The sequence below is a fragment of the Erpetoichthys calabaricus genome, chromosome 5 (genome assembly GCF_900747795.2).
Source record: "Erpetoichthys calabaricus chromosome 5, fErpCal1.3, whole genome shotgun sequence".
Classification (NCBI taxonomy): Eukaryota; Metazoa; Chordata; class Cladistia; order Polypteriformes; family Polypteridae; genus Erpetoichthys; species Erpetoichthys calabaricus.
This window is the reverse complement of record NC_041398.2, coordinates 248,273,065-248,285,246: the sequence shown is the minus strand read 5'-3', so window position 1 is coordinate 248,285,246 and position 12,182 is coordinate 248,273,065. Positions and strand designations below refer to the sequence as shown.

The window sequence follows — 12,182 nt, the reverse complement described above, 5'->3', positions numbered from 1 at the left end:
GGAAAGAGGAAATACATACTGTATGTAAGAATGCTGTTCATGGATTACAGCTCGACATTCAACACCATCATCCCCTCAAAACTCGTCTTGAAGCTTGACGACCTTGAGTTGGGGACGACCATCTGCAGATGGATTTTCTCTTTCCTCACAAACAGGCCCCAGGTGGTGAGAGTCGGCAAACACACATCCTCATCACTCATTTTAAACACAGGAGCGCCACAGGGCTGTGTGCTTAGCCCCCTCTTGTATTCCTTGTTCACCCACGACTGTGTTGCAAAACACGGCACAAACATCATCATCAAGTTTGCAGAGGACACAACCATCATAGGCCTTATCACTGACAACGATGAGACGTTAGTAATAGGGTGCCTGGATAACAACTTGTCTCTTAACGTCAGCAAAACCAAGGAGATGATCATGGACTATCGGAAACAGCAAGGAGGAGAACACCAGGCCATCTACATCAGCGGCGTAGAAGTTGAAAGGGCTAACAGCTTCAAGTTCCTCAGAGTAAACATCACCAAGGATCTCTTGTGGACCCTTCACATAGACACTGTGGTTAAGAAAGCTCGCCAGCGGCTCTACTTCCTGAGGAGGCTGAGGAAGTTTGGCATGAATGCCAACATCACCTCAAACTTTTACAGGAGTGTGGTCGAGAGTCTGCTGACGAGGATGCATTACCGTCTGGTATGGGAGCTGCTCTGCCAGCAGCCGGAAATCACTACAGAGAGTGGTGAAGGCAGCAGAGCACATCACGGGCAAGAGTCTCCCTGCCATTGAAGACATTTACCTCCATCGGTGCTTGCGTAAGACAAGCAGCATCATAAAGGACCACAGCCATCCATCACGCCAGCTGTTCTCCTTGTTACCGTCTGGTAGACGATACAGGAGTCTGGCTGCTCAGACTACAAGACTTAAGAACAGCTTTTACCAGCAGGCCATTCGACTCCTCAAGAGCAACACCTGAACACTTACATACACTTGCATCACATCTACATTGCATTACTCACACACAAACTGTACCTGCACACACTCAGAATACTGACTGGAACATGCATCTGCACTTTATGGAATATGCATCTGTACTTATAAAACATTATCTGTGCAATAACTGTCAGTTGTACTTGCTGCTCATTCAACTCATATTTCTCTATAACTTCTTTTAAAACATACACATTTTATTTTATATGGCTTGTCTATTTTTAACTTGTAATTTTTAAAATTATTTTTTAACTTTATTGGATCTAGGCTGAGCGACTTGTTTTTCTCGTCATACACATTTCATTGTATGTTGACCCTGCGTTAACCTATATATGACAAATAAACCTAAACCTAAACCTAAACTTAACCTAGTCTAAATAAATATGATACAGTATTTGGACTTTTATCTGGTGTCTGGCGTAAAGTCTGAAGGTTCAAGGGAGCGATAGCGCCCCCTATCTGTCACAAAGATAAAAATTCTTTGCATTTTAATGCTGTTGTGAAGGTACAAAAAAGAAACAAAAAAACAACAGCGGCACAGAAGATGGTATGTGAGACCTTTAAATGCATCGCATCATTACGATGGGGAATATGCAATGCTTGTACTGCCTATGTGAGAAATGGATGAAGAAAGCACCATTGAATACATTGGCAGGTCAGCATTTGAGTTTGATGATTTGCTTCACCACATTGAAGCACACAGATTGATCTTGCTGGCTTCCCATCACATTTTGATAGTAAGCAACGATACTGACGTCACGTACCAAAACTTGAACACACACACATGGCATCCAAATTTTTGCTGGTACTGCAACACACTCATGCGTGGCATTCATTTCTGACCACATGCTCTGAAGACGCATTTAAATGCATGGCAGCCATAATGTGTCCTTGGCCACAACACAATGCCTCGTACTGTCTCTAGTCCGCCTCCACTCCTCTCCACCAAGCTTCGTCCTTCTTCCTCCCGACTCTTGCCCCCGACTGGAGGGAGGCGGCCCCTTTTATCCACCCCGGATGGACTCCAGGTGTATCCGGAGGAGCTTCTATAGCCACACCACTGTGTGGCGGAAGCTCTGGCAGCGTATCCGGAAGTTGTCCGGGTGTCCCTAATCCTCTTCCCCCCAGCACTTCCGGGTGTGGCGGAAGTGCTGAGGTCCAGGGCTCCCAAGGCATCGGGGCCCCTACAGGGTAGAGCTTCAAAGCTCTGTACTCGTGGCCCCCAAAGCAACCAGGGCGGACGCCCCCTCGTGTTCTGGAGGAGGCATGAGCCCTCCTCCAGTCCTCCTGGGCATCCCAGCCAGGCATGAACCCCAGCCGGGTGCCACAGCGTGTAATAGTCGGCGAGGTCACAAAGGACCCCAGGGTAACTTCTAAGCAACTGAAGACCTCTCTCACATTGGCTAATATTCATGTTTATGAGTCCACCATCAGGAGAACACTGAACAACAATGGTGTGCATGGCAGGGTTTCAAGGAGAAAGCCACTGCTCTCCAAAAAAAACCATTGCTGCTCGTCTGCAGTTTGCTGAACATCACGTGGGCAAACCAGAAGGCCATTGGAAGAATGTTTTGTGGACAGATGAGACCAAAATAGAACTTTTTGGTTTAAATGAAAAGCGTTATGTTTGAAGAAAGGAAAACACTGCATTCCACCATAAGAACCTTATCCCATGTGTGAAACATGGTGGTGGTAGTATCCTGGTTTGGGCCTGTTCTACTGCAATCTGGGCCAGGACGGCTTGCCTTCATTGATGGAACAATGAATTCTGAATTATATCAGAGAATTCCAAAGGAAAATGTCAGGACATCTGTCCATGAACAGAATCTCAAGAGAAGGTGGGTCATGCGGCAAGACAACGACCCTAAGCACACAAGTCATTCTACCGAAGAATGGGTAAAGAAGAATAAAGTGAATGTTTTGGCCAAGTCAAAGTCCTGACCTTAATCCAATCGAAATGTTGTGGAAGGACCTGAAGTGAGCAGTTAATGTGAGGAAACCCACCAACATCCCAGAGTTGAAGCTGTTCTGTACGGAGGAATGGGCCGGTGTGCAGGAGTGATCAACAGTTACCGGAAACGTTTATCCATCCATTTTCCAAGCCGCTGAATCTGAACACAGGGTCACGGGGGTCTGCTGGAGCCAATCCCAGCCAACACAGGGCACAAGGCAGGAACCAATCCCGGGCAGGGTGCCAACCCACCGCAGGACACACACAAACACACCCACACACCAAGCACACACTCGGGCCAATTTAGAATCGCCAATCCACCTAACCTGCATGTCTTTGGACTGTGGGAGGAAACCGGAGCGCCCGGAGGAAACTCACGCAGACACGGGAAGAACATGCAAACTCCACGCAGGGAGGACCCGGGAAGCGAACCTAGGTCCCCAGGTCTCCCAACTGCGAGGCAGCAGCGCTACCGACTGCGCCACCGTGCCGCCCGGAAACGTTTAGTTGAAGTTATTGCTGCAAAGGGGGATCACACCAGATACTGAAAGCAAAGGTTCACATACTTTACCACTCACAAATATGTAATATTTGATCGTTTTCCTTAATAAATAAATGACCAAGTATAATATTTTTGTCTCATTTGTTTAACTGGTTTCTCTTTATCTACTTTTAGGACTTGAGTGAAAATCTGATGATGTTTTAGGTCACATTTATGCAGAAATACAGAAAATTCTAAAGGGTTCACAAACTTTCAAGCACAACTGTATGTCATAGTTCATAATTTGCTTCGTAGGTTGCTGTCTTTTGGGAAGGGCAGTGTCGCAACTCACTGTTGCAGTAAATGGGAATGGGTCGTGGTTATGGTTTGCAAAATGCCTTGAGAAGGGTTGCCGCGGGTTGTTTAAACACTCTGCTATGACTGGTGGTGGCGATTCTGCAAGGGACAACAACTTTATAACTATCAGTGGTGATTCTCCAGAGCAGACCCACCTAGTCTGATATGGACTGGGTCTAAAGATGCTCAGAAGGGAAAGACTGGGTTGTGGACCCGTCACACTAGTACGGCCGTCTTCGAACATTTCAATCCACTCATAGACGACTCTACGAGAGAGAAGTTTATCCCAATACTGAGCACACATGTGGGGATGAATTTGTGCTCCCGGCACACATTCTGCCCACAAAAAGCGTATGACGGAACGATCAATAGATAGATAGATAGATAGATAGATAGATAGATAGATAGATAGATAGATAGATAGATAGATAGATAGATAGATAGATAGATAGATAGATAGATAGATACTTTATTAATCCCAAGGGGAAATTCCCATACTCCAGCAGCAGCATACTGGTACTAACGATATTAATTTAAAGAGTGATAACAATGCAGGTATAACAGACAATAACTTTGTATAATGTTAAATGTTAACGTTTACCCCCCGGGTGGAATTGAAGAGTCGCATAGTTTGACGGAGGAGCAATCTCCTCAGTCTGTCAGTGGAGCAGGACGGTGACAGCAGTCTGTCGCTGAAGCTCCTCCTCTGTCTGGAGATGATCCTGTTCAGTGGATGCAGTGGATTCTCCATGATTGACAGGAGTCTGCTTAGCGCCCATCGCTCTGCCACAGATGTCAAACTGTCCAGCTCCATGCCTACAATAGAGCCTGTCTTCCTCACCAGTTTGTCCAGGCGTGAGGCGTCCCTCTTCTTTATGCTGCCTCCCCAGCACACCACTGTGTAGAAGGGGGCGCTCGCCACAACCGTCTGATAGAACATCTGCAGCATCTTATTGCAGATGTTGAAGGATCCCAGCCTTCTAAGGAAGTATAGTCGACTCTGTCCTCTCTTACACAGAGCATCAGTATCGATGTTCCTCTTTATAAGTTTTGCAGCCATCTTCACCACAGGGTGACAACTTTGATACTAAACTGCAAGGGCAGCCGGCTTGCCAGACAGAACTAGTCACTTGACACTCTCAGACACAACCAATCACTACTCCTCCCGCCTTCACCATTTTCATCAAAAGTGCGGAAACATTTTGAACGTCCCTCATATATATACTGTATATACTGTAGACCATTTCTCTAATTATTTAAACCAACATCATTTATAAAGATGGTCTAACCAAATTCTCTTTTTAAACAATTGCTCTTGTGTAAAGTCTGGTCGTACTTACTATTTGTGATGTTATTGACTTCACCCAACTGAGGGCTCGTGTCACCGTCCTGGAAGACCTGAGGAAGCCCAATTGTCCTGATTGCAGGATCGAGGATCACAGAACTCTCATTGACCGTTAAGTCGCTCGAGCCTGTTATCTGATTGGTGGAGGGCCCCCCTATGGAACCTTCATAGTCTTGGGGGATGTCATCTGTGCAGTCAGCATTTGGCTGAAAAAGATCAAAACGTGAAGTGTGAGAGAACAATAAAATGTCACAAACCAACAAAGTACCATTACCTAGTGGTACCTTCCTGGATCCACAGTACATGAGGGACACATGGCGCAGGAGGACCATCATTTTTATTTTAGAGAATACTTGTGGAGAACCGCACCCAGCTCTTTTATAAACCTATAAAAGTAGTTATAGTCACAACATTCGATTCTGGCTCTTCTTTGGATTTTCCTGTCAGTCTTTTCTCTCCTTGATTTTTGAGGCCTGGATTACGGACTGGTTTTACTTGATGTTAGGGTTAGGTTCTCTCCTCCCTGGCCATAGGACCCTACTTTATTCTTTGTTAATTAGCACTGCCAAATTTTTATATTCTTATCTTTTTTTCCTTCTTCATCTTGAAAGCACTTCATTTGTATGAAAACATGTTATAGAAATAAATGATGTTGCTGTAGGTTAACCTTAGTTTTAAGTTCTTTTTTGCCTTTTCTATCGTTTTGGTTTTGAATTCTTTTTAAAGAAATGTAGACATTCCAATGAACACTTTTGTAATGTTGGGCCACAGGTTTCACGGTTCATCTCTCTTCAAAAATTGGACTCTTTGGGCAGAAATCCAAGCACCGTGTCAGGCCAAGACCAGTTACTATTCATCACCTGCCTAATACCATTCTTACAGTGAAGCATGGTGGTGGTGGTGCCAGCATCACACTATGTGGTGATCCTCAGTGGCAGACTGGTCAGAACTGACAGAAGGACAAATACAGCCAAACACAGAGAGGTCCTGGAAGAAAACCCAATGCAGAGTACACCCCACCTCAGATTGGGGCGACGGTTCAGTGAATTGAAGCACACAGCCAAGACAACACTGCATGTTCTTGAGTGCCCTTGAGTGGTCCTGCTAAAGCCCAGACTGAAACCTAGAAGATGTGTGGAGAGACCTGAAGATGGCCGTTCACAAATGTTTATCATCCAATCTAACAGACCTGGGGAGATCTGCCAGGACAAATGGTATCCATCCATCCATCCATTTTCCAACCCGCTGAATCCGAACACAGGGTCACGGGCATCTGCTGGAATCAATCCCAGCCAGCACAGGGCGCAATGCAATGCCAACCCACTGCAGGGCACACACACCCACACGCCAAGCACACACTAGGGCCAGTTTAGAATCGCCAATCCACCTAACCTGCATGTCTTTGGACTGTGAGAGGAAACCCACGCAGACACGGGGAGAACATGCAAACTCCACACAGGGAGGACCCGGGAAATGAACCCCAGGTCTCCTTACTGCGAGGCAGAAGCGCTACCACTGCACCACCGTGCCACCCCTGCCCAAATCCATTTGTGCAAAGATGGTGGAGACTCACCCCAGAAGACTCAGAGTTACAATTGCTTCCAAAGGGGCTTCTACAAAGTACTGAATGAAGTGTTCAAATAGTTACAGAATGAGAGATGTCAGTTTTTAATATCTAATACACTGGAAGACCGTTCTGAAAACATGTGGGTTATAGAGTGTAGGCTGATGGGCAAAAATGTCAAATGAATTTATTTAAAATTAAATATAATACATTCAACACAGAAATATATTAAATACAACACAATGAAGTGTGCAAAAATAGTTAAATTAAAAGTTAAATATTTCCTAAATGTATATGCGGATTCTACTAGTGGACTAATGAATTTCTTTATTTATTATTTATTGCCAATTTTTATTTTATGGCCATTTTATATGCTGACTGTAAGCTATTTTTCTTGGATATACTGCAACTTTTATGAGTGATGTCATGTAAAATTTCATTGTATGCAAGTATAATGGCAATACGTGATATTTATTTATCCACTTGTCTCACCAATTAAAAGAACACATTTTTAAACCACAATACACAGTAAGCAGGAAATGCTAAATTGTAAGTAGGAAGAAAAACACCATGAGGCATAAGGCCTTTAAAGACACGACAGCTACAGGACATCTAGGGGGATGCGTGTTCTCTCGGTCAGCCATGTCTCAGAACATAGGTGGTGCTCATGTTAAACACAAAAATAGCACTGAATGTATTTGTGTTATTGTCATATGAGAAGCAGGGCTTTTGGTGAGCCTTGCTGGTTTAAAAACCTGATCAGATGGGACCATGTGCCCCGTGCTAGTGGCTATTTTAAACTCAACCATTCTTAAGCACTTAAGTCATCCAACATCCATCCACCTATCCATTTGCTGAAGATGCTTTCTTCACTAAACAGTTATGGAGAGCTCAGGTTCTTCCTGGTGCTTCAAGCTGCCAGAGTGGGTCTGATTTCTCATGATACTCAAAAAAACTGGATAAGTGGGTTCACAAAACAGATGGATGGATGGATGGATGGAGATAATTCACATGAAAACAAATAGTACACAAAATTGAATGGTTTCTTTACTCATAAATAAAGAAAGTATGCTACATTTTACTCACTGTACTCTGTACAGGTGACATTGATAACCCTATAGACCAATATGGTGCCTTTTAATTGTAAACACATTGCATCTTTTTGACAATCCCTTCTGGAGCTTTTCTAATTTGGTCAAATAAATCTTCCATGTGAAAAGATTCCTTGTTTGGCCTTGTTTTTTATAAACGCTGTGGGTTTATGGTCATCCCTTCTCTTGTGTGGGATTTTTTTGGGACATTTAAGTTAATTTTTGAGGCTAAAATCCATTTTGTGCTTTCAATGTCTGTGTCAGGCCACTAGAGTTGGGATTAATCCCATTGGGGAGAGGCTTTTTCCAAGCATTTTGGAGACCTCATACCCCTTCTTCCATGTGGGAGACAGAATTCATAACATTTTATATATACTGTATATATATTCATAAAAATAATTGCCTTCACAAAAAACAAGCTTCTTATATTTCAGCTAAGGTGTGGTCCCTGGCTTATATTTATTTTCCTTTTTATTTTTATTGCTGTTGTTTTTGAAATAATATATTTCATATGTTTCTGTTATAATACAATGTTTATTAATATCGTTTTACGGAAATATTATACCAGATTTATAGATTGTGTATTTACGCTTTTCTTAATGTTCCTTGTTTTATGTGGATGGAACCCCAAGCAGCACAACCACCATGATGTCACTGCCGAGGGATGCCCCTCCATCTTTATATTCAGAGTGAGAATTCAGGGTCCCTCAGAAGTTCATTGTTTGTTGCCAACTGGGATTCATTTGTAAGTACTGTTTTTGGATTCTTCTGGTTTATTAGATGTTTTGGCTGTTATTTCCAGATTGCAGATTTGAGTTGGTTGCCTTTCTTTGACTTATTTTTCCCTCTTCGCCTTTTTTCTCTTTTCAGATTCTTTAAATTTGTGGTATATTGTTTTGTTTTTGTCTTTCTGTCATCCTCTCCCATGAAGGGTAGTTTTGAGTATTTAGCATTTTTTGAATTGTGAACACCTGAGCTCCTTTTGGGCTCATGTAGGCCTTTTTGAATTTGGGATCAAGCTGCCTGGGGTGAGGTCTGTATTTGAGGCTGACCAGTGAAGTCCTGGTCTGGTTTCTATGTTATGTTGAGGCCTGCTCACCCTTTTTGATATTTCTTTATTAGGAAAGAGGGATTCTGTTAACCGCAAGGTAGCACAGAGAATCAAACAAGAAAGACAAAACAAAACCGTGGCTGCCTCAATTAGCATAATTAGCACAACGTTTGTACCCTTGCCCATTTAGAATAGTGTATTTTGCACTTTTACATCAAAACTTAAAAACTGTCTTTAATAACACCCACTGTTTTCTTCACACTAAAATCTCTGGCCATCAGCCACTCTTCAAGTTTACTGGTCTGATGACATCACTACATACTGGGGGTTCCTAAGGACTGATAGTTAGCAAATGTTATCCCATTATATTGTATAAAAAGATGATCAGCTGACCCAGGTATTTATAGGTCAGAAGGCTCAATATGCATCACAAGGAAAATAATGGAAGCAATCAGTAAGGGAAAGATAAAGTAAGACTTACCGGGATTCCTAATGCTTTCAGAATGTTCATCTTGCACATCGGGCATGTGCGGTGGTCTTGGAGCCAAGGATCTACACAGTTCTTGTGGAAAAGATGCCTGCCAGAATAAAAGATATATGCCAATTAGGCACGTTCATCCTTCAAGTATTCTTTAAATCACAATATTCTTTTGTCCTGTTTTGAATTGGTGTTGTGTTAATAATTTAACCTGCTCCTTCAACCTCTTTTGTGTTTGTGTGCAGGGCTGCCTGTAATTAAGTGTCTTGAGTGCCGTGGTCATTAGGGCTGCAGTTACAGGACAGGCCGCTCCAGTTAGGAGGTGAGGCACATCCGTTGTTTGCAACTGTGGTGTTCTGCTCTCTTTTGTGCTCATACCCTTCATGTAAGACTTTTAGATATTGGATTTGTAAGAGCCATTTCCTAGTTACAAAAGAATCATAAATGATTTACTAAATGATAGTGCATAATCTATGAGAGGTTCCTATAACCCCCATAAGTTGAACTGAATTGGTATATTCTAGCTATTTCTAACTTCTCTGACTAAACATTATTCTCAGTTGGTGATTAGCCTTGCCATGTGTTTGGTGTAGAGGGTTTTAAACCGGGCCTTTCGTGCCTTGCGTACCTTGTGTGCGTGTTTTGTGTGCTAAGAAAGATGTGAGACAAAGCACTTCGGACACTAAAATGTCGAGATTCATCAAAATCTCAACATCGAATCTTTGGACGATTATAATACTTTCCCTATATTTCGTATATGAGAAAGTAAAAAAGGTTGTGTTTTGAGATTTAACTGTGTCTGAATCCAGCTGGGGACTTACACTCCCTAGAATATGGAAACGTATTAGGGCCACGGTGAAAAAAAATACGGACAGAGTGAAGAAAAAAAAAAACTAAATGTCGAGATTAAAGTCGACATGTTGACTTTATTCTCGACATTTCCACTTTGTTCGACGTAAATGGCGAGAATAAAGTGGAAATGTCGAGAATAAAGTCAACATGTCGACTTTAATCTCGACGTAAATGGCGAGAATAAAGTGGAAATGTCGAGAATAAAGTCAACATGTCGACTTTAATCTCGACGTAAATGGCGAGAAAAAAGTGGAAATGTCGAGAATAAAGTCAACATGTCGACTTTAATCTCGACGTAAATGGCGAGAATAAAGTGGAAATGTCGAGAATAAAGTCAACATGTCGACTTTAATCTCAACGTAAATGGCGAGAATAAAGTGGAAATGTCAAGAATAAAGTCAACATGTCGACGTAAATGTCGAGAATAAAGTGGAAATGTCGAGAATAAAGTCAACATGTCGACTTTAATCTCGACGTAAATGGCGAGAATAAAGTGGAAATGTCGAGAATAAAGTCAACATGTCGACTTTAATCTCGACGTAAATGGCGAGAATAAAGTGGAAATGTCGAGAATAAAGTCAACATGTCGACTTTAATCTCGACGTAAATGGCGAGAATAAAGTGGAAATGTCGAGAATAAAGTCAACATGTCGACTTTAATCTCGACGTAAATGGTGAGAATAAAGTGGAAATGTCGAGAATAAAGTCAACATGTCGACTTTAATCTCGACGTAAATGGCGAGAATAAAGTGGAAATGTCGAGAATAAAGTCAACATGTCGACTTTAATCTCGACGTAAATGGCGAGAATAAAATGGAAATGTCGAGAATAAAGTCAACATGTCGACTTTAATCTCGACATTTAGTTTTTTTTTTTTTCTTCACTGTGTCCGTAATTTTTTTTTCACTGTGGCCCTAATACGCTTCCGTACTAGAAATACATTCGTTAGATATTGCAGCCTTTTACTTAAAAGAAAATATATTTATGTACAGTGTCCTCCATAATTTTTGTGATAAAGACACATTTTCTCTGATTTACCACTCAGGCTGTGATATTCTAAGACAGAGCTGCACACGTAAAGAAGGGCCAAGTCTATATAATTCTGAAAAAGAGAGAGGGGAACTGTAAAACCATTGGCCGAAGAAGAAAGCAAAACCATAATCTTTATAATAAAGTTTATTTAACATTTTTTTCAATAGCCAAAGTACAGAATATTGCTTTAAAAGAAAGAAATCTAAAGGAACCAAAGCCAACTCCGAAATTCCCAGAACAATACCTTTAATGAGAGCAGGAAGTCCACAATCCAAAGAGTCCAACAAGAAACGCAAAATCCAAAAATGACAAACGAAATCTAAGAAAGAGTGCCGAACAACACAAAGAGGAGTGCTAATGCCTCAGCCCACACGGGCAGCCAACTCAGGGGCAGCGCCAGCAGGTCTCATCCCATTGGTGACCTCACACAAAAGGCAGAGTATGTAACAAATAATGCCGACATCATAAAACGATCAAAAGAATATTACTGCTATGGACTGGTTCAATAGGGAATTGGGGAAAATGCGACGCTTGAATATCAAAGCACCACGAATGCATTTGTATGTCGGTATTTTGCTTCACCACTTCGAACCATTCATCAAACATCGAAGCAGGCACCTCGATCCAGGAGGATCCTCAAAGCGGCTTTCTGTCACATGTCAATAGTGAAAAAGAGACTCTGACGTCACATTCCGACTTTTATCACACTGCGCCCCCTGACTTTTTGTTGGTATTGCAAGTCGCGCACACATCGCAGATAATTAACAAAAGTAATAAATGACATAAAAATGAACAAAATGGACATAAAGCAAGGAATTGAACTCCAACCGTGGGGGAACCCTGGATGAAATATAACACATCGTTAACTTTGTTGCTGTCTTTTTTTATTCTGTGCTCAGGTCATCTTGTAAAATGCTTTGCATATTTTCCAAGCTGTTTAAAAACCATCCACAGACATATGGGAACAATTTCCTCTCCTATAGGGATATAAATACACAC

At 42.1% G+C, this 12,182-nt stretch overlaps 1 protein-coding gene across 2 annotated transcripts in view; it reads right to left on the bottom strand.

Moving 5' to 3' along the window:
* Positions 1 to 12,182, bottom strand: part of rnf150a (ring finger protein 150a) — a 176,113-nt gene that overhangs the window by 34,382 nt on the left and 129,549 nt on the right. For both annotated transcript variants that reach the window (XR_007935101.1, XM_028802742.2), the window contains exons 5-6: positions 9,303 to 9,399; positions 5,111 to 5,321 (exon numbers count right to left, since the gene is read on the bottom strand). Coding sequence is in view for 1 of the 2 variants with exons in the window: in XM_028802742.2 (XP_028658575.1) it covers positions 5,111 to 5,321; positions 9,303 to 9,399 (308 nt within the window). In the remaining variant the exon portion in view is untranslated. The remainder of the gene's footprint in view (positions 1 to 5,110; positions 5,322 to 9,302; positions 9,400 to 12,182) is intronic.